Source organism: Schistocerca serialis, chromosome 4 (genome assembly GCF_023864345.2).
Source record: "Schistocerca serialis cubense isolate TAMUIC-IGC-003099 chromosome 4, iqSchSeri2.2, whole genome shotgun sequence".
Lineage (NCBI taxonomy): Eukaryota > Metazoa > Arthropoda > Insecta > Orthoptera > Acrididae > Schistocerca > Schistocerca serialis.
In genome coordinates, this window is record NC_064641.1 from 946764392 (window position 1) to 946788172 (window position 23781).

Consider the following 23781-nt stretch of genomic DNA (forward strand, 5'->3'; position numbering starts at 1 on the left):
AAATCGAATGAAAAGTTATTACGCCGTTTCCTCGTGAATATCATAACAACTGTTCGCCAGGTGCAAAGTGAGCCCATTTTTGAACACCCACGCAGCCAACATTTCACATGCGTCGGTAAGCTATACGAGTGATATCCAAAAGCAAGACGCGTGAGCGTATATATTGACGTCGTCCACGTACTGAATAACTTTGACGGTGGGGCTCAACAGAGGCTTTAGGCCGGCAACATGCGGGGGCCACGAGACACCATACGGGAACCGTGCAGCACGTACTCCTGATAGCGGATAAATGTGCTACGGCAACCAAGCAAACTGTATACCACTGGGAGATTCAGCAGTTGCAAGTTGGTGATAAGTTCAGGTATCAGAACATTGTCGTACGCCCTCAAAAAGCCACGATATGAAGTTGTTAAATACCCGTTTGTGAAGAACGTGTTTTTAACGTCCGTCGGGAGCGAGGTAATATTATCATAAGTACTTCTGCATGTACGGAAACCGTTTTGCGTCCGCAGGAGCAAGTTCTCATGTTCCAAGCACCATTCTAGGCGGAACTTGTGACGTTCGAATGTCTTACACACGCAGGACGACAGCGCACTCGGCAGGGATACGATATCGCCTCACCAGTGTCTTTCCCACGCTTCAGTATGGGCACCAGTATCTGAGTCTTCCAGTCATCGGGAACGTTCCCATCTCTGCAGATATCATTGAAGATGTTCACAAGAACACATTTTGCATCGTCGGACAAATTAAGAACTATGGAGTAATGGATCTGGTCACAGCCATAGTCTGATGAGAATGTCGGTACCCCGTGGAGTTCGGCGGGAGAGAATGACATGGTTAAACCGCCTCATAGATCGGCAGGGGGACCTGTCACCGCGACATGGATGGGAGTATTTGGGCAAGGAGGACATAATTCCACTCTGAATTGTTGCCACATGTATCCAAGATGGTGGCGATGACGTCATCCAAGATGGCGTCGTGTAGAATTGGAAACAGCGCATGACGTCATCAAACATTGCGGCCATGACGTCATTCAAGATGGCGGGAAGACTGAATTTAGACAGGAAAGTCCCACACCCCCCCTACCCCAGAAAAATGGAGCCAAGTTTGAATTCCAACAGGATAATGCACCACATGTTATCTCTACTAAGCAAAGAAAATGGCGGGAAGATATCTCACTTGGGCTAACCTAAGTCACCCGACCGCCACTTCCTCCTACGAACTGGCACCAAGTTCAAATTCCAACAGGATAATGCACCACACCATGCTTATCTCTACTAAGCAAAGAAAATGGCGAGAAGATAGGCCACTTGGGCAACCTCCAATAATCTAAGTCACCTGGCTGCCAGTTCGTCCTATGAACTGGCGCCAAGTTCGAATTTTGGGGGAAAGTTAGCACCCTTGCAGTTTCGTTGCTGGCGTGAAAGAAACCCGAATGCCTCCTAAGGATTCATGGGGAAAAAGGACTTCACTTTATTATTTAAACAATTTCAAGCATGTGTGTTCGCCACTGGGTCTGGTCTCTAACTGGCTTAGTTCGCCACCAGCGAAGGGTGCTCTCATGACGTCAGGTGATGACGCAAGTATCGTTATTCAAGATGGCGGCACCCAGTGTTACCACCAACAGGTCCAGAGTCCAACTGGCTTACTTCATTCACATCGGCGCCACCACAGGGCGCTACCGTGACGGACGCGAATACCGTTATTCAAGATGGCTGCATACATTTTCTTCACCATGTGCTCTAGGACACACAACCACTGCACAGTCCTATTACGTAACCCAATATCGTCTGCTCTCCCTCGCGTTCATAATAGCATACGCATCGCGTCAGCGGCCCGTGATCGCGCAACCCCTGATGCCACAGCCTCCAGCCTGCACCTTCATACTCGTGCCAGAGATAGTCTTCTGCGCCGGCCGGAGAGGCCGAGCGGTTCTAGGCGCTACAGTCTGGAGCCGCGGGACCGCTACGGTCGCAGGTTCGAATCCTGCCTCGGGCGTGGATGTGTGTGATTTCCTTAGGTTAGTTACATTTAAGTAGTTCTAAGTTCTAGGGGACTGATGACCATAGCAGTTAAGTCCCATAGTGCTAAGAGCCATTTGAACCAATTGATTGTCTTCTGCAAATACCCTAACAAATGTAACTGAACACAAGTGACACCTACATCACGCATCTAACATATCAGTTACCTAAGTATTTAATTCTAATTCAATTTTAATTCTATTCCAGAAATGAATGTACTATTTTCATATTCAATTATCAAATGAGAATTTTCACATTTTCCCTCGAGGAGCGCAATGTTTATTCGTTCATGACGTAGCACCCCCACCCCTAGAATGTTGCATTCCTATTGGCTACTGCATTAGTCTTGTGATTCTGCGTTATAGAACCCCAGATGGTGGTCTGTAGGGGGAAAATAACGCGAAAATGACTCAGGCGGCGCTGGGCTGCTGGGGAGAGTAAGGAACGAGTGCACTCTATTTGTTTTTGAACAATTTATTCGTCACACTGATACAAAAGACTCCTCCTATCTAATACACCACAGGGATGTGTAGACACACTCAGTACTCATAAGCTGTCCAAATAACGGATAGCAAAGCCTACAGATCCGTTCACAAAATAATCCAATCAACATGTGCATGCGCCCCCTGCCAATCCCAGTCCAATGGAGCACACAGGCAACTCCAATGAAGCGGCACGACCATCAGCTGTCAAACCACCACAGGCCCCGCCCGGGTCCTGCAAGAATGAGGCAGCCACATCCCTTTTCATACTTGACACCAGAGAAATTCCTATCGCAGTATGTGTTCACCTAGACACATGCCCTGGTGCAATCAGCCAGGCACGCATGTGCTGTCACAGCCGCGAGCCGTTGCTGAACACTGGTGAAAGTTGCCTGCCTCTATTTTTGTATATACACTCAAGCTTATACTGACGTCACGGAATTCCAAGACGCACTCACATGAGACACCTACGAGCAGCAGATGTCTTTACCGCCGGTGACAGAATGGCACAGGGGCATTGCTCTTAGCGCGACGTGACACACCCATTTAACCTTATTCAAATACCCAGCATGGCTATCGCCTAGCCACAAAACGTGTGCGGGACGACTCGCCTTCTTAAAAGATCTCAGTCTTATTCTTAGGTCACATTTCTTTGTAAGGAAATAGAAATAAGAGACAAGTCGACCTCTTGGAAATTGTATAGTGCCCAGAAATAGTTAACGCTCGCATTCTAAGTGTCTCAGCTTGTATGCACGGAAATTCGTACCCTATCAGAACCTGTTTACGAAAATATCCAATTCACACGTCCCAGCGCACCTAAAATGATAACCTTTCTGCTCTCAACGTACGCAAAGCTCCTCAAACCTATGTAGAGGCTCCAATATACCGGCGCAAAGGATGTGAATCAATCGAGCATTACGATTTTCTATTATCGAATTTACTCGCCGAATTACTGATAGCACCAATATCGAAGCATGTCAGCCTTTTTTCCTTCTGCAGACGAGACTTTCAGCGGCTATTTTACCCAGATCGCCATATTGCACTGACACTTAAATCATACAAACTACCATACATAGCGTCAAATATGGAAAGACTCTTACAATATGACACGTAGTCATCCTCTCTACTCTTGCCATAACATAAACCATATTAACTTTAAAATGCAATAAATACACATTTTACAGAACGTAAGCTCAAAAATGGCCCTGAGCACTACGGGACTTAACATCTATGGTCATCAGTCCCCTAGAACTTAGAACTACTTAAACCTAACTAACCTAAGGACATCTCACAACACCCAGTCATCACGAGACTGAGAAAATACGACGTAAGCCACAGTAACTTTACAGTACAGTACATACACATTTTATATCTGTACAGCACCCAAAAAACTTATTCTGTGCCTACACTCACATAAGCTATATGTCACGATGCTACCCAGTCCTAGGGAAGCACTGTCACCCCTTTCTTTCTACAGACGTGACATTCAGCGCCATACAAAATGCTCCCTACTACATCATAACACCCTCAGCGGACTGAAGTTGCACTCAGAACTCCTCTACAAATTCGAGATCATTATTTTCCGTGTGCACAAACGCGTTAGATAGTTTCCACTCTCGAATACCGAAGTCGGTGATGAAACAGTTTCCAAATCATCCCTATAATGTACAAGCCAACTAAGGTCTTTCCCATGTTCAGCTTTCTTTCTACAGCCATGACTCTCAGCGCCATACAGAATCATCCCTTTCACATCAGAGTACCCTCAGCAAACCGAAGTCGATGTCAGAACTCTTCTACAAATTCTAGATCGGTTCCCCTCGGCACAAAAATGTTCCTGTTTCTGCTCCGAAAGTGCTGGCTTTTCTATAGATATCTCCAGACTCTGGGATTACAAGAACATAATTATATTATATAGTATTATACCATTTTCGCGGTACTTCTCGATATCAAGCACTAGACAGCATCCTACCGATTGTTAGCACGACATAATTCCCAAGATATAGACTGGAAATTATTTCTCCACAACCCCGAACTCCAGCGAGGTGCAGTGTGCTGAAAACCACTGAGTAACTAGAAACAAACAGAGGAAACTGTTATTTCCGCTCTCGATTACTGATGTCGATCATGTAACAGATGCAAAATCAGCCCTATAATTTACAAGTCAACTAAGGTCTTTCCGACTTCTAGAGAACAGCGAAACGTGTATTCCACACACCACAATCGATCTTCTCTCAACTAAATAAAGGTGCAAAATGTGCACAAGCAGTCAACCAAACAATTTACATGGGAGGGAATAACAGTCCAATGCAAACGCACCATCTTCCAATATTTCCACTTGATCATGAAAACCGCCCAACACATACTAAGTATTAGTTCACCATTCGGTTGGCTAGAGGATGGCAAAGTTAACTCACGTACATTCCTACACTCCAACAGGACTATGAATTAGGACGTGTGCTGCCATTACATGGAAACCTGAATAATTACCACCTCAGGCCATGCATACATATTATCATTCTAGAAAGCCAGTCACATATATCTTTTATCATTATAATTACAATTAAATGTTACAATCGCGGTCTCAATTGAACGGCAATCGATAATGAGCAAAGTGTCGAAAATACACCCGGCTGTTGGCAGTGGCTCTGGCAATGTAGAAGAGTTCTGAGAGCGACTTCGGTCCACTGAGGGTGTTCTGATGTAAAAGGGATAATTTTGTATGGCGCTGAATGTCACGTCTATAGAAAGAAAGGAAAGGGTGACTGTGCTACCCTAGGACTGGGGATCATCGTGACATATAGTCTATGTGAGTGTAGGCATAGAATAATTTTTTGGGTGCTGTATGCATATAAAATGTGTATATATTTTATTCGAAAGTTACTGTGGCATACGTTGTGTAAAAAGTATATATATATTGCATTGTAAAAGTTAGTATGGTTTATGCTATGGGAAGAGTAGAGAGGATGACTGTGTCCTGTCACAAGAGTCTATCTGTATTTGATGATATGTATGGTAGTTTGTACGATTTAATTGTCAGTGCAATATGGCGATCAGTGTAAAATAACCGCTGAAAGTTTCGTCTGCAGAAGGAAAAAAGGCTGACAGTGCTTCGATATCGGTGGTATCGGTAATTCGGCGGGTAAATTCAATAATCGCCAATCATAATGCTCGATTGATTCACATCATTGACATCCTTTGTGCCGGGATATAGGAGCCTCTACATAGCGTTGAGGAGGGTATCATGTTAGGTGCGCTGGGACGAGTGAATTGGATGTTATTTTCGTAAACAGATTCTGTTAGAGTAAGAATTTCAGTGCATACAAGGTGAGACATGTAGAAAGCGAGCGTTAACTATTTCTGGGGCACTATACAATTACCGAGAGGTCGACATGGCTCTTACTTTTTTAAATTTTTTTTTTTTTTTTTTACAAAGAAATGTGACCTAAGAATGAGACTGAGATCTTTTAAGAAGGCGAGTCGTCCCGCACACGTTTTGTGGCTAGGCGATAGCCATGCTGGGTATTTGAATATGGTTAAATGGGTGTGTCATGTCGCGCTAGGAACAATGCCCCTGTGCCATTCTGTCATCGGCGGTAAAGACATCTGCTGCTCGTAGGTGTCTCATGTGACTGCGTCTTGGAATTCCGTGACGTCAGTATAAGCTTGAGTGTATACACAAAAATAGAGGCAGGCAACTTTCACCAGTGTTCAGCAACGGCTCGCGACTGTGACAGCACATGCGTGCCTGGCTGGTTGCACCAGGGCATGTGTCTAGGTGAACACATACTGCGATAGGAATTTCTCTGGTGTCAAGTATGAAAAGGGATGTGGCTGCCTCATTCTTGCAGGACCCGGGCGGGGCCTGTGGTGGTTTGACAGCTGATGGTCGTGCCGCTTCATTGGAGTTGCCTGTGTGCTCCATTGGACTGGGATTGGCAGGGGGTGCATGCACATGTTGATTGGATTATTTTGTGAACGGATCTGTAGGCTTTGCTATCCGTTATTTGGACAGTTTATGAGTACTGAGTGTGTCTACACATCCCTGTGGTGCATTAGATAGGAGTAGCCTGCAAATGTGTAATGAAATTATTTAGGAAAATTAGTTGTTTGTATGTGTGGAGAGCGTTATTTAGAAGTAGTTTACAGGTGTGTGGGCTGTGTGAGATGGCTCCAAGCATGTCTTTTTGTAACGCCGTGATAAATAAAATGTTCATGAATAGATAGAGTGCACTCGTTCCTTACTCTCCCCAGCAGCCCAGCGCAGCCTGAGTCATTTTCCCCCTACAGACCACCATCTGTGGTCCTATGACATGGAATCACGTGACTAATGCAGTAGCCAATAGGAGTGCAGCATTTTAGGGGTGGAGGTGCTACATCATGAATGAATGGACATTGTGCTCCTAGTGGGAAAATGTGAAAATTCTCATTTGATAATTGAATATGAATATAGTACATTAATTTATGGAATATAATTAAAATCGAGTTAGAATTAAGTACTTAGGTAACTGATATGTTGGATGCACGATGAGGGTGTCACATGTGTTCAGTTACATTTGTTAGGGTATTTGCAGAAGACTATCTCCGGCTCGAGTATGAAGGTGCAGGCTGGAGGCTGTGGGTGGCATCAGGCGTCGCTCGCTCGCGGGCCACTATGTAATAGGACTGTGCAGTGGTTGTGTGTCCTAGAGCACATGGTGAAGAAAATGTACGCAGCCATCTTGAAAAACGATACTTGAATCATCACCTGATGTCATGAGAGCGCCCTCTGCTGGTGGCAAACTGAGTCCAGACCCATGGGCGAACACACATGGTTGAAATTGGTTACATAATAAAAGAAGTCCTTTTTTCCCGTGAATCCTTAGGAGTCGGTGAGGTTAGTACAAGTGTCCTTTCCTTCATGCCAGCAGCGAAACCGCAAGTGACCTATCATCCCATCAAAATTCAAATTTGGCGCCAGTTCATAGGACGAAGTGGCGGTCGGGTGACTTAGGTTAGTGGTGGTGTGGTGCATTATCCCGTTGGAATTTGAACTTGGAGCCGTTCATAGGAGGATGTGGCGGTTTGGTGACTTAGATTAGCCCAATTGAGATATCTTCCTGCCATTTTCTTTGCTTAGTAGAGATAACAGAGTTGTGGTGCCTTATGGTGTTGGAATTCAAATTTAGCGCCATTTTTCTGGGGGTGGGGGCATGGGACTTTCCTGCCAAAATTCAAACTTCCTGATATCTTGAATGGCCGCCATCTTGGATGAGGTCATGCGCTGTTGCCAAGTCTACAGATGCCATCTTGGATGACATCATCGCCGCCATTTTCATTACATGAGGCAACAATGCAGAGTGGAATGATGCCCCCTTATCCCAAACAATGGATGGGCATGGCACGTCTCTTATGGCCGCCAAGATGTCCAGAAAATACCTATTGATCTGTTTATTGAACGCAGGATACTGAAATTTCTGCAACACACTTTGAGAGACAGTAAGTACCAGGACGAACTCGAATTTCAGGGTACCATAATAAAGAGCTTCCCTGATGGCCAGTATCTCCGCCATGTAAATAGGTGCGACAATGATGGCAAACTCCTCTATCCATATGTGCAACTGCTCGGGAGGCACCAGCTTCCATTTGAACAAGTTCGCCATCGACCAAATATGTCCAACAGGAGTTGTTCACATAACTTCCGCGCTGCAGTCTGGAACCGCAAGACCGCTACGGTCGCAGGTTCGAATCCTGCCTCGGGCATGGATGTTTGTGATGTCCTTAGGTTAGTTAGGTTTAACTAGTTCTAAGTTCTAGGGGACTGGTGACCTCAGCAGTTGAGTCCCATAGTGCTCAGAGCCATTTGAACCATTTGAACATAACTTCCTCCAGTGTTCTTACTTGCGGGCCTTGAGAAAGTGTTTAGGAGACGCATCCATACGTTTACAGGCATCATAGTTCTGCCAAGTGGTATGCCATATACGACGACCGCAAGCCATTCCCGAATGTTGCACCACCTAACATGGGTGCAGGGAACTGGGGATCGGCTGCATCCAACCATCATCGTCTTCTGTGGAACAGAATGCGATGCCACCACATGGATATAATACCTAAACATATTGTAGCTTGCTTGCGGGGACGCCAGAGTGGGGAATGACGATGATTGGGCATCCGTTAGTGCCCAATATCATGATCAATATGCCTGCATTATGTTCCATTTACGAGATGCCCTATAGGCCGTAATATGCGTTGCAGTGAAAGTCGATATAAGAAAAGCGTAGCTGTTAGACCCCTTAGGAGAGGGAAGAGTAGTCCATGTACAGAATGAAGAAAGTGATGCCGTACACAGAGTCAAATCAACAGCTCAGGGTCTCAATCCAGGTAATGGAAGTAGCCTAGGGGATCCATCATTAAGGATGTTATGATTGAACTCTTCAAGAATCTCACGGATCCTGTCACTTAACTTATCATTATAGGCACAGCCCCACAGTCTGTTGTGCGCGGTAAAATCCCCACAAAATAAGAATGAAGGTACAAGCTGCCCAACCAATGCGTACCACTCTTCAAGGGGAATATATGATCTGAGCCAGCTGTAAAGAGCCTCGATTTTTAGGCGACCGATTGGGGTATCCTGGCTGCTGTCACTTGAAAGTTGTCGATAGCCTCATGAGATATCTGTACGCTGGTGTGATATTGTCCATTATTAATGAAGAGGGTGACACAACCTCGAACATCTTCTCTGTCCCGGTAATAAACCTGGTATACTCGAAAGAAGACAACAGAACCCAGTTGGAACCACGTCTCTGAGATGGTAGTCCAAAGTTCATGGTGAAGAACACCTTTATTGGCAATCATAGATCTTGCATTCCATTGAAGGATCCTAAAGGCCTCCACAGCTGCTAGGCGTAAGTAGGGTCGTTAATAGTTGTCGTATAGGCTGTGTCTGTAAAGTTCCAGGTTGCTGTGTCTTCGCATCTGCCAAGAGGTGCTTCATACACGAGATAATTTTTTCGATGGCATGTTCGTTCTTATTACAAAGTGGCGGCTGTTGTTCAATGTACTGAGGAGGATATGGGTTGGGTGGTAGCGGGACATTGGGGAGATGATGTGACACAGAATATTCGTGTCGAATGTCTGAGAATCCCTGTCGGCAGACTGCCCTAGGAGCACGCCCTTCCGGTCGACCTCTCGTGTCGGAGAAGACAGCCGACCTGTCTGCCGACTGGATGTCATGTTGACGATGCGCGGCACCCTGAGGGAGAGAGCCTAACTGGGCCGACACCGGCGGTGGCGCTGGTCGCTTAGAATAATTTCGTAAAGCGACTACTGGTTGCGGGGAATGCCTTAGAGGCAGAGGCGGGAAATCCAGGGGATTCTGGAGACCAGGTGGCTGGCGGAGAGCAGTGGGGCGTGATAGCTGTGGCCCACCAGTCACCGTCCCCGACGTGGCGTAGGCTTTTGCACGTTGAGCTCTTTCTGATAGAAAAGGCCGCGCATGAACGGTGTGTCTCTGGGTGCGGACCAGAGTAGTGTAAACTCGTCGGAAACGTCGCGATACATGAATCCGCTGTGTGTAGGCCATCACATTTGCTGCAGAGTATGATTTCTACAAAATTTTGTACATGGGTGCACGTTCAGAGACCGTGAATAGTTACAATTGAAAGAAACACAGCCCTCGTCACTATTTTTAACAAATTATCCTGGTTTCAACACTGCTAGGATTGTCTTCCTCAGAATTTAACTCAAAGAATGGTCTATATTCTGTAACATGGTCACAGAATTATGACTAAAAACGTATGATAGGGTGTAAGTACGGAATCATCGTAAAAGACTGATTCCTTACTTATACCCTATCATACATTTTTAGTCATAATTCTGTGCCCATGTTACAGAATATAGACTATAGGGCGCTTTCTATATTAAGTAAACGGGGCTTGTTAAATTTCACCCGCCCCTTCCAGTCGATAGCCCTCTACGTAAACAGTGCCTCGGTAGTGTCTGTGTACTTGGGAAAATTAATTTGGTTGTGTCAATTCAGTAGTTATGTTTGATGAATTGTAAGTTAATTAATGGAATGGTCTGACTTAAGTGTCAGTTTTCTCGGTATTCTATTAGGAATTGGTGATCTGAATTAAAGGATTAATTTTATTACTCACTTTATGGTGAGGACTAGCCTGCACGGATGCTGCGGCCTCACCAGTTGCGTTTTGTGCTTAAGTAACTCGTGGCAACTGCTGAACCACTTCAAAGTAAGTCAGTGGTCTAGTTGATCGTCAACAGCGTAGATTTGCAAAGGTTCATTTACTATGAAGCGATCCGACTGAGTTAACATTTAACTATGTGTCTGAGTGTAGATAAATAAATGTCGATTTCATCACGAATCGCTGTTATACCGCAACTGTATCTCGCAACGTATCTACCACTATTATTATCGTGCTTCTTGCAGAGAAAGGACTGGTTTCGGCCATACAGGCAGTTGGTGCAAAACTAGGAAGAAAGTGTCGAGACAGACGGTCAGTTGGGCACTGTATCACCGGCCCCAGCCTCGGCGCCCTGGCATGGTTCTCTCTGGACGCCTCGGCCCGCCTGCAGCTGAGCGGTGCCTTCTAAATCGAGAGCCTGTCGTCGCTTTGAACCGCACACACTGGCTAGGGCAGGCTCCACAGACTCCCAACCGATTCGGCTCATACTTGGCAGGCCTGTTGTGTGCAACCGGAAATGTAAAACTCTTAAGATATTTTTTTGCCTCAATAGCCCAACTTACTTGAGAATTGCAGACAACCTTGTAGGTGGGGTAACCACAGCTTTGGGTATTAACAATCGCTTCAGCTGTATTTTGGTCCTTTATTACTGTACCACTACCGTACGACAGAGCACGCGGTCGTGTCCCCTGTACGCGTTTCGTTATAGATTGGAAAAGCGATCACTATGATACGATTTGCTTTGGACCCATCCACTAAATTGGAATTCGGCAGTTTTTAATCCGAGATATACCGTCTTTTAGCGGTGTTTCCCAATGAATGCCGGGAAAAAAGGTTCCGATCTTTTCCGCTGTAATGTTTTAATCATATGTCACCTGAAGATGTGGCTTTAACGCCACGAAACCGGTAGTGGTACATTAATAAAGGACCAAAAGACAGAAATACCCAAGATTTTTTGAGAACACTGCCCCTAAATTGCATGACGTGCAATAGACTCAGGATCGACGGTATCACATGGTTCACATGGCTCTGAGCTCTGGGACTCAACTTCTGAGGTCATCAGTCCCCTAGAACGTAGAACCACTTAAACCTAACTAACCCAAGAACATCACATACAACCATGCCCGAGGCAGGATTCGAACCTGCGACCGTAGCGGTCGCGCTGTTCCAGACTATAGCGCCTAGAACCGCTCGTCCACCCCCACAGGCTCGGCGGAATCGATAGGTAATTGAAAACTGTGTACTTTTTACTCAACACGTATTTTCGTAGAAATCGAGGGAAAACAATTTTTCGACTGGCGCTTATCATATGCACCCATAAGGCATGCGTTGTTAAACGAAATCGCCGCTGCCGCGGCGACCACGGCATACGGCTTGGAAGCAGGGAAAGTGTGTAAGATTCCCAGTATCATTCTGCAAATTTTCCCCGTTTTCATCTTTTTCGAAATTTTTAGGAGTATGAGGGTCAATAATGTTAGTACGTAATCGCATAAGAAGAAAAACTAACACTTGTCGCATTTGGTAGTGTACATAAAGTAACGCAATCGTATACGGCGCAATACTCCATCACAGAGTGTCAAAAATTCTAGCCTGCAGTTTTCCTGTCCTTATAGGAAACTAATGATTAGTTTGGTCCTCCGGTTACAGAAGTGATGAATCGTTCAAGCGACTCGTTAAAAAAACGGTTATTTCAACTGATCCAGAACCAAGAAATAGGAGAATTCAGTTTACAAAAAACATTTTGAGAATATTTGAAAATTATATGTTGCTGATAACAAGTTTTGTCTGATATTGGACTCCTCAGGTAGATCGGGCGGACAGACAGAGCGTCGTCTAAAACACCAGATACCAGTATACCAGGTCTATAGGTGACGAGGGGGACTTGCACGCCAGAAGTAATACCGCCAAAGTGGACATCTTCGTGCCAGACAGAATCTCTCAAAATTACAGTCTGGTTCTGGAAATCGAGCAGGGACTGCCCATCCGAAGAGATGCAATAATGACTAACGTTACAATTTAAAAACAGCTTTCAGCGCTGATTTTTCAGTGAAACGCAAAGAACTACAAATGAGAAAAATATCAGCGCTCTTGGAAATCGAACATACGTTCTCTGATCACTAGACAGATGCATCGGTCGCTACATCAGCGGCGCTTTCGATGAACAGATAAGGGTTAATGATAACAGTTTTTAATTCGATTTTTAGGTGAATATGCTGAGGCGTTACCTTCTAAAGTTTTCGTTTAATCGTAGATAATTCACATTCGTAAAGTGAGGCCTCATTTAGCACGGGGGCCGTAAATATAATCTAATGGCTGTTATGGCCCAGTGGGAAAGAGGTAGATAGTATTGATTTTGTTCTTCTCGCCTCAAAGGGTCCCTGTTCCTCTGGTTTCATGTCAGAACGGTGGGCAAATTCTTTTTTGCGTTTGTCAGACGGTGGGTGACCTATCGACGTAGTGACGTGGGAAACGTGAGCCGAATCGGTCAGCCGTGTCCGAGGCGTTCCCTTCGTGAGTTGCCAGCAGCTGCGTCTCCCTGCAGCTGGACACACTCACCTAGCGCTGCCAGGCTGATCCGGTGCCGCCTACGTGTAGGCAGCACCAGCGCTGTCGTGGTGATTCCCAGGAACTTTATAAGCCAAGGCAAGAGAGCAGTCGGATAAAGACGCTTTGTTTGAATGTTTGGGTCCTTTTCCTTGTGATTCCGCTTACGCAGCTGCTCTACAGCACCTCGCACAGTGGCAGCACGTGGGGCTCGGCTGTCGCACCGGCGCGCCGCGCAGCAGAGGGCGGCCGGCGGAAGCGGTGTTTGCGCCACGTAACCTGCTGCTCCGCTCTGTTGCAGAGGCACAGCATCCACGGCATGATGGAGGAGGAGAACGTGGTGCGGCCGCACCAGGAGATGGCGCAGCTGTCGCTGGACGAGAAGAAGTTCCTACTGGCAGTCGAGCGCGGAGACGTCGCGTCCACCAGGAGGTGAGTCACAACACCTTACTCCTACGTCGAGGAGATGTAAACAGAGTTTTTTGAATTGGTCTATTTCGTCGTTTGAACGATTTCCTGTTACTTGTCATTTCGGAAACTCCTTAGCTAGGCCTCTCTGTTAAAATGGCGTTTGCAATGCCTCAGGTTTAGCGAGAAACTCAGGCCAAAGAGTGCAATTATTTTTGAATGGGCGTACGTACTGACTTGCGCCTCTTTTTAAAAAAAAAAAAAAAAACTGTCGGCAGTGCTGTAAACAGATGGTTCAGTTTCACACTTATTTTATGACCTTCGATGTATACACTTTGTTTTGTCACGGTTCACTACACAGATAAAATCAGTACTATTGACAAAGTGTGAAGTGGTGATTACGAGGCAAATCACGCAAAAGAAAATGTCAGAGGCCATAACTTTCTGCCTTGTGATCGTGATTTTGGAATCATCACCACATATCTAAAAAAATGGTAGAACACCTTTAGTCCATGAGGTTAACTGTCATATTACAGAGAGTTCTGTTCCAGGAAAGTTTGTGATGAAAGAAGTGGCAACCAGAGAAATTTCCGATTTCAAAAACTGGTGGAAACAAGTAATTGCACGACTAAAAGTTCTTTGTCTGTGAAGAGACTAAAAGTGAACTTAGAAACGAAAGAATTTAATGTTCAATCAGTAATATTTGCCACATTGTATACTGCCATGAACGGAACGGTTGCATCAAAGGGTATTCGACAATGAACATTTTGGTGTGCCATACCTCCTCCGTGGGTCTTATACGTCAAAAGCACCTGAACCACCATCATACCCTTCGGAAAAAAAATTCCATTAAAATAGCAAATATGGAAGACCTAATCAAATTCGAAAATGACATTCATCAAGAGCACACGAATTTCTGCACAGAAATAATTTCTTGCTCAATTGAACATGGCCGGCCGGAGTGGCCGTGCGGTTCTAGGCTCTACAGCCTGGAGCCGAGCGACGGCTACGGTCGCAGGTTCGAACCCTGCCTCAGGCGTGAATGTGTGTGATGTCCTTAGGTTAGTTAGGTTTAATTAGTTCTAAGTTCTAGGCGACTGATGACCTCAGAAGTTAAGTCGCATAGTGCTCAGAGCCATTTGAACCATTTTTTCAACTGAACATGAAAATGATACAGTGAAAGAATTTAACGTTCTCCGTAAAAGTATTCGTGTTGTATTATGTACTAATTACCGTAATTTTAAACAAATTATAGATTTAGTAATGCTTTGTATGCCTTTGAATAACCATTGAACGAAATTTAGGAAACAAAGCGAAGTTCATTTACAGGGTGACCAAGAAGTCAGTATAAATTTGAAAACTTAATAAACCACGGAATAATGTAGATAGAGAGATAAAAATTGACACACATGCTTTGAATGACATGGGGTTTTATTAGAACAAAAAAAAAAACAAAGTTCACAAAATGTCCGACAGATGGCACGTGAAATATCTCTTGTGCGCGTCGTTTGTGATAATGATCGTGTGCTCAGCCGCCACTTCCGTCATGCTTGGCCTCCCAGGTCCCCAGACCTCAGTCCGTGCGATTATTGGCTTTGGGGGTTACCTGAAGTCGCAAATGTATCGTGATCGACCGACATCTCTAGGGATGCTGAAAGACAACATCCGACGCCAATGCCCCACCATAACTACGGACATGCTTTACACTGCTGTTCACAACATTATTCCTCGACACATTGAGCATTTCCTGTAAGGAACATCATCTTTGCTTTGTCTTACTTTGTTGTGCTAATTATTGGTATTCTGATCAGATGAAACGCCATCTTTCGGACATTTTTTGAACTTTTCTATTTTTTTTGGTTCTAATGAAACCCCATGTCATTCCAAGTATGTGTGTCAATTTGTACCTCTCCATCTACATTATTCCGTGATTTATTCAGTTTTCAAATTTATACTGACTTCTTGATCACCCGGTATTTCTGACTTTATTTGTTTGGTTTAGATTGTATGTTTTAAATAAGGGGTAAATCGATAAAGTTTATAGTTCAATAAAATGTAGCATACTGACGAAATGAGAATGTCCTTTTGATACAATCTCAAACTCTAACTTAACACATAAAACCATCAAAATGCGTATATACGAGGGCTATCCACAAAGTACACTACGTTTTCGTTTGTGTCCGTTAGGGGCGGGGCTAGCGCGGCCATCTTGGTGTCATGGCATTCCGCCGCTCAGTCGGCATCCTGCCGTGCTAGTGAGAGGTTCGTGCTGTACTCCGTTGAGTTACTGTGACAGTTTGAAATGTCAGCCTTAATTGAAAATGCCACGAAGTGTGAAGTGCGTGCTGTAATAAGGTTTCTGACTGCAGAAACTGTACACTGATAGAAATCTATCGGCAGCTTTGTGAAGTGTATGGAGATAACATAATCACTGTAGGTGGAGTGCGTCAATGGGTCATAAAATTTAAAAATGGCCGAACTAACGTTCACGACGAAGAGCGAAGTGGAAGACCCAGCATAGTGACTGCCGAACTTGTCGAAAAAGTCGATGCCGCGGTCCGTGAAAACCGTAATTTCACAATAACGGAACTCTCTATGAATTTTCTACAAATTCCACGAAGATTGTTGCACGAAATCAATACCGGAAAGCTTGGTTACCAGAAGTTTTGTGCCTACACGGATACCAAAATTCTTGACAGAGATTCACAAAAATCAGCGAATGGCTGCAGCGTTAACGTTTTTGGACGCTTACGATAAAGATGGCGACTCATTAGTCGATCGCCTCGTTACTGGTGACGAAACATGGGTTAAGCATGTGAACTGCGAGACAAAATTGCAGTCAATGCAGTGGGGGCACACAAATTCCCCCCAAAAACCCAAGAAATGCATGTAGACAATGTCGGCAAGGAAGGTGATGGCGACTGTCTTTTGGGACAGAAAAGGTGTGATTTTGTGGATTTCCTGGAAAGAGGCAGTACAATAAACTCTCAAAGGTATTGGCAAACTCTGCACAACCTCAGAAGAGCAATACAAAGCAAGCGCGGGAGACAGTTGGGCTCAAAGATCTTGCCGATTCACGACAACGGCTGGGCCTACACGGCAAATGCCACTCGTGAAGTTCTCGAATTTTTTAAGTGGGAGTTGTTTCCTCATCCGCCGTACAGTCCCGACCTGGCACCGAGCGACTTCCACTTATTCCCAGCAATGAAGAAGTGATTGGCTATGCAGCGTTTTGATCACGACGCACAGCTTCAAGAAGAGGTAACCACGTGGTTGAAGGCGCAGGCGGCCGAATTTTACGATGAAGCAATTTGCAAGCTCGTCCATCGCTACGATAAGTGGCTTAATTTAAATGGCAATTATGTATGAAAGTAGTATTTAAGTGTGGCTTTCATCTGTATATAATTAAAAAATTTTGCAATACTTTTTTTATTTTTAATTCCAAAACGTAATGTACTTTGTGGATAGCCCTCGTATTTCTCACTTTGGGCTTGACTCAGTTTTCGGTCTTTCGTGAAAAATTTAGTCAGCATGACATGTGTCCCTTTAAAAACAAGTCGACTCATTTATGTATTTCCCCGATATATGGTCCTCTCGTCACTATGCTTTTATTGTGTACTGAATGCGAGCAGTAACAATTTTACAGATTCGTTCTGTGTCTGTCCATTGTCGGAAGTACTTTTTTTGTTTGGCAGCGTGAAAAATGTTGTCAATAAGCTTATTTCAATTGTTAGTTAAAATAACGTCCTATGTATGGCAATGGCGCAACCTGCATTTTCGAACACTGAAATATTGGCCTTCCACTGTAAAACTGTTATCGCGTTAAAAAAGTGAATATAGTATGATCTTTTGCACATACTCAGTTTCTTTGAGAAAATTCTGTTCTTGGACTGATTTCCGACTACTTCAATTGACACTACTTTTCAAAAATATTCCTTTAAGGCAGGAAGTACCTCAGTACATCTTGACAGTGTTAATGTTTCTGATCTGGAAATGCTATTGTAAATGTAGAACTATACTGCACAACAAAATCAGAGGATCACTTTTTCGAAATCCCGTAATTGCCTGCATTACGAGACGTTAGCTTGAAATTTGGCTAAAGGTGCCTACACACCTCTTCTTTAATGGTGGAAAGGCGTGCCGTCCTGCAATGTCAACTTCAGGCTGGGCGAAGCTTCAGGAAGCAAGCATGCGAAAAAAGGCCAGCGCTGGGGAGTTTATGTGACGTGTTAGGTGGGTTAGTGATGTCACGTCGGCAGCAACGGTGGGAAGGTCGCCACAGCCCCTCTCACTCATATTTCACAACGCGACGGCCAGCTTTGAAATCACGCGTGTTTCTTATGGGCGGCCGAGGGCAGCTTCCAGCCACACCGGCGCTCAGAACCGCCTCAGACTGTGGCATACACGGCGTCAGTGAAACCGCCGCTTCCCTTAGGACGTTGACTTCCGCACGTTTCGCTGTCGGTAACGACTGTTCTCGGTGCGACGAGCAACAGGGCGACGTTCCTGGCAACTGACACCTGCGTAAGTTTCAACTCTTCGGTGAGGACGCTGTGGGGCTGCGTGCCCACTGGAAGTGATCGGGATCCTGTGGAGTGCAGCAGCAGCCAGTGTGTGCCAGCTGGAGCCTCTAGGAACGCTTCAAAACCATTCGAGAAAATTTGGACGTGATCCGAAGAAGCAAATTGAGCTTATGCGTTTGAACCATTCCATTTCACGCCGTCATTTGGCGTGATCGCGGAGGGGAGCCACAGTGACACATGTTTGAATAAAACGTCAAATAATCCGTCTAAGAACCACCAGTGCGTCAAGACCCTCGGTATCACCCGCACACATTTACTGACAATTTTAAAGACCTTGTGTGACAGAGACAACTTGGAACTGCAGCCCAGGGCGCCTGACGTCACACACCTCCGAAGCCAGCCGCCTGCCTGCCGGCACCGGCATCTGCGAGTAGTCCGCAGGTTTTCTCTGCATAGGCAAATTTCTAAAATTGTCAGTAAATGTGTGAGGCTGACACCGAGTATGCTGGCAAACTGGAGGGATTGGGGGGGGGGGAGAGGGGCCTTAGAGGAACACTTGTACACTTTATTCGCATGTGTGTCAATGTGGCTTCCCTCCGTGATCGCGCCACAGGATGGCGTGAAACGTGAAACTGGTTGGCTGAAAAAGCATCTGCTTCGGAATACAAATTTCGTCGAATGATTCTGAACGGTTCCTTGTGGTTCCTGCCTAAACAAAAGTTAAAAAATTGTGGATGCGCCGCACTTCAAAGGAGTGCGACTACGTTCAGTAGAAAAGCAAACCCCGCAACGTCCTTCGAGAGGGGTTGAAACGTTTGGGCATCGTCAGCATCGACGAATGTCGTCAAGAACGTCGCCCTGGTGCTCATCGCAGGGTGAAATGTCGGTTACGACGTGTATGGGAATCAGCGCTCCAAGGGACTCCTGGGGATTGTGTCGATTCTGAGCGATGGTATGCGTGAAATGTTTTCCTCGGCCACCCATAGGAAAACCCCGTGATTTCAACGTTAGATGTCGCGGTTCTCATCTTCATCGCTGAGGCGCCATTAGAAGGATAACACTGTGTGACGCTCGTGTCAGACGTCCTCGATAACGTTGGGCAGGATTGTGCCGATGTGACACAATTAACCCACCGGAAGCGTTACCGCTGTGGCCTTCGACCGACTCGTCGCTGTTTGAAGCGTCGCCATGCTCGAGGGTGACCTCGCAGGGTGTGACGTTTTCTGCCATTCCAGAGGAAAGCTGTACCCAGTGGGGAGCCTGCAGCCAAATATCACACTTGTGCGTCACAACGGGAGACAGCAACGCGGATTCGAAAAAGTGATATTTTAATTTTATTGCGCAGCGTATTTTGTCCATAATATCTGTATGAGTACAGGTTTGGTTCAGTTACCCATTCTACAAATTTATTTGAGAACAACCTTTCTCTTCTCTCGTATCAGAAGCAAGATAAATGTGTACATCATATACATATATCAAAAAGAAATAAATTAACAAGACAGAGGAATTGACCAAATGTGCATTCAGATAGCTTTTCTCCAAAACGAAGTCACACCTAGGACATACTGTCAAGCATTAAATTTAGTCTGAGCATGAAGATGAACAGAGAGGGCCGATTGTTCCTGCCGGCATTAGCACTTGTTGTGAAGCTGTTGTGAAGCCCCATGACTTGTTCATTGACTTGTCCCTGCCGACCTCGGTTATCGTTTGGTTAAAGGACCTGCGAGTACTCCAGTCCTCATATTAGGCAGAGGGAACATTTTCACACAGTTGGATCCAGTTTTTGTGCTTATATTTCACCAACGAAAGTTTTTCATTATGTATAGGAACTTCCAGACAATTTGATGGCTGGAGGAAGCTTTTCCTTGATTTCAGCCTTCGTTGAGATTGTTGATGTGCAAACATTAAATGAAATTCTTGACACAAGCTGTGTGTTAATCAAAAATGACGAATTTATCTTAGAACAGATTTAAACAAGTTTCCTGTTTGAGACCTAACAACGCCCTTAAAATGAGACTACGCTGTGTAAACCGGTAATATCGACATTTTACGCCAGATAGGTCGTCAGCTTCTATATTACGCCAAAGATGTGTCGATAATTGGATATAACTACTCACTACGTGGTTTTATTGTTGTGACCGCTTCGTCAGCGGTCGGTGCGACTTCTTTATGTTGACAGCAGTCTACGATATGTCTTCGCCAACAGAGGTGCATGCTCCAAAGAAACAGTTTCACCCGAATATTACAACCACGAGGGCTACATTTTTCCAACATTCGATCTATCTATAAATGGATATCACAGTGAAACTTAAATTTTTTAATTCCAGCATTTACCTACACCTTCCGGCTACTTCTCTACAAAGTCGCTTCTCCGACCTGGACATTTCTCGTAGTGCGGTACCAACTTTCAGACACACTCGTCGTATAAGGCAGCTGCCTGAGCTTTCGGCGAATTCCCTATGCTCGTCTGTAGGTCGTTGTCTGTGCCAAAATGCTGCAAGAAAACCAAAGAGATACTCAATGATTACTTTATGGGGGTAAACGACTATAACCACGAAAAAGTATGTCTAAAGCATTGTTGCTTGCAATACCAGCAGAAAAATCATCATGCGTATCAGATCAGCACCTACTGGACACGATGGCATCTCAGTCCAGATGATGAGCCTTGTTATTGACCCACTACTGCCATCTATATCTTAAACCACTCCTTATCCACAAGTATTTCCTCTGAGGCCGAGAAATAATGACAAGATAAGCCATTACTTAAAAAGACTTTGCTACAGCACCCTCTGCTAACCGATCTATTTGCATTCTTCCTCCACTGTCCAAGGCTTTAGAATATACCGCACACGCCCACCTAACAAATTACCGAGCTTCAAAACACATACTAGACGAATACCAGTCAGGCATCCGTATGCATCGCTGCACAGCATCTACTGTAATAAAGGTAACAGGTGACCTGAAGCTCACGATGGATGCACAAGAGGCAACGCTTCTTATGCTAGAGAAACCTTTGACACTGTCAACTATGACATTTTACTTGTCAAACTTAGCATTCTAAATTCTTCGTCGAGTGCAGCGCAATGGTTTGGCCCGTAACTAACGTCTCGCCAGCAATGCGTCATGTCCGGCACCGTAAAGTCACAATGGATGCAGGTAGTATCAGGGTTCGGCAAGAGGTCCTATACTCTTTACATTTTGTATAAATGGTATGTCATCAGTTTTGTCATACTGCAAATACCACGTGTACGTGGGTAACTTGGAGTTGTATCTGTATGCAAACGCAGTAAACTTGAAGACAGCTGTCGAGAATCTCAGTACCGGCCGGTGTGCGCCATCAAAATAGGCGCGTGGTGTACCCGAGAGTTACTGCTTGGTCATTAGCTCAAAATATCGCGAATTCCTACCATCTTTAACGCTAAATAGGACAAATATTAACTTCCTTCAACAAAAACTGTAGGAGTAATAACAGATGAAAATATAAACTGGATTGAGCACATAACTGCAATGTGCAACAAGGCATCGGCATCTCTCCAGGCCTTGCAAAAATATAAAAAGCTCTCTCCTCTTGTCCTGAAAAAGAAACTTGTACAAACACCCATATTTCCAATTAATGATTAAAGCGATGTTGTCCTGCGAGATCTTTCTTAGGAAAGTTGGCGGCGCCTGGAAGTGGTTATGCATGCCTGTTTCCGTTATACTTGTGATGTTCGACACTTTGATCATATTTCACCATGATATGCACAGCTGTACTGGCTGTGTGCAGAGAAGTGCAGAGAATTCCATACCCTCCGTCTTATCAGTGAAGGCTGCCCCTCATATCTCTCGTGTAAACAACATGTCAGGTCAGAAACACCCTCTCCCATCAAAGCAAAATCCTTTCTGTCCCACCCATCGTTCAGAGATTTTCTTGACGTCCTTCCCAATAGCAGGAAGTCAATTATGGAATAACATCCCGCATTATATTAGAGAACTGAAGAACATCTCCAGCTTCAGAAAACAGTTAATGATTACGTACTAAAGCAGCGATAAAGATTACCACTGTCACTGTACGCATTCGTCGCCCTTGTACATGCCTCTCTCCAAATTGATCTTCCTTTCCCGGTGTTCTTAGCCGATGCAGTTTACTTAAATTTCCTTTCCTCAGAACTCACTGCATCAAAAAACATCTTTTTTTACTCCTTTAAATTCTTCTTACATCTACAACTAACATTATTCTTATTAATGTCATAATAACTGTTATTATTATTATTATTATTACTACCATTATATCCCTTAGTGGCAACAGCTACAGTAATACAAGTACTGCCAGTATTATCTTTAATAGTTTATAGTCAGTATAATTTTCTCACACTGCCTCGTCGGATACTTAAATCTTTTTAACCTGTTAACTGCCATGGCCACCATTTGGTGATTTGTCTTTGTAATGGAAATTTTGTATTTGTAATTATGTTGGCAGCAGTTGTTATTAGTTTGCATTGCTATCTAGACATTTATCAAGTTTGCGCATTGATTGTTAGTCGGCTGTCGTTAAACGAGTGAATTGTACAGTGTCATTTGTGTGAAGAAATAAAGTTTTTTAGCGTTACAAGAGTTAAAAATTTTCAAAACATTATAAGCTAAATTATTACGAATGTAACTATCAGCGTCTGTTTACTAGCATGTTCTGTAATTATTTTAGATGTTCATCGATTGTTTGTTTCCAAGGCTTATTTTATTTTCCGATGAGGGCTGAATCTCGATGCCTATTTGGGGCTGATGGCAGATTCCTCTTAAAACAAGTTTTGCTTTTCATTCGTCCCCAGGCACAATGAGTCGCTATGAAATACTTTCTATAATGGACGTAGAAGATTTCGTAAATTTCCCAAATTTCACGGATTCTCCTGATGATGTATGTGAAGTGAATTAGGCTAATGGACTCAAGCTTCCTTGAGATCTCGTAGATGAGATGTCAGACTGTGACATTATCGACGAAACTTTATTGGAAGATACTCTTTCGGCTGATGTTCCAGGTTACCTTCAAAGTTCATACTGATGAAGAAAGGGAGGACGAGGAAAATGTAGGACATCGCAAGAAAAAAATTAAAGAAATATTACTTCTAATTGGACAACAGAAGATGCAGGCTACAGTAAAATCTGCTGCCATCTAGCAGAAACTGGAAAGCGCAAATGCTATTGGTAGCAGAGGCAAAAGGAACGTATGCAGCTGATTGCTTTGGAGAATTTTCTGATACACAAGTACTGACTTTGATAACCAGTGACAATGTCCGATATGCTGTACAGAAGAATTATCATAATTTTGGTCTAATGAATGCATAAAAAAGTCTCAAGTGTACTGATCTTTACTGGATACCATGCTATCCCACATGAACAGTTATATTGGAATGGAGATGAGGACTTTGATTTAAGGTGCGTATGACAGTGTATGATCCGCAACAGATATCTGGAAATTAACTGTCACCTACACTTCAATGAATCCCTGCTGGCGGAAATTCGTCCCGTCATTGACTTGCTGAATGAAAACTTCATGCTGTTTCATGTTTATTCTGATAGCCTGAGCGCTTATGAGCGGATGGTTTGTTATTACGAACACCATTATCTAGAACAATTAATTTGCGGGAAACAA

At 44.4% G+C, this 23781-nt stretch overlaps 1 protein-coding gene across 1 annotated transcript in view; it reads left to right on the forward strand.

The window, feature by feature from the left end:
- The first annotated feature begins 8803 nt into the window (after positions 1 to 8803).
- LOC126474850 (transient receptor potential-gamma protein-like) overlaps positions 8804 to 23781 on the forward strand; it is a 240523-nt gene continuing 225545 nt past the window's right edge. The window contains exons 1-2 of the mRNA XM_050102330.1: positions 8804 to 8860; positions 13397 to 13656. Coding sequence (XP_049958287.1) covers positions 8804 to 8860; positions 13397 to 13656 — 317 coding nt within the window. The remainder of the gene's footprint in view (positions 8861 to 13396; positions 13657 to 23781) is intronic.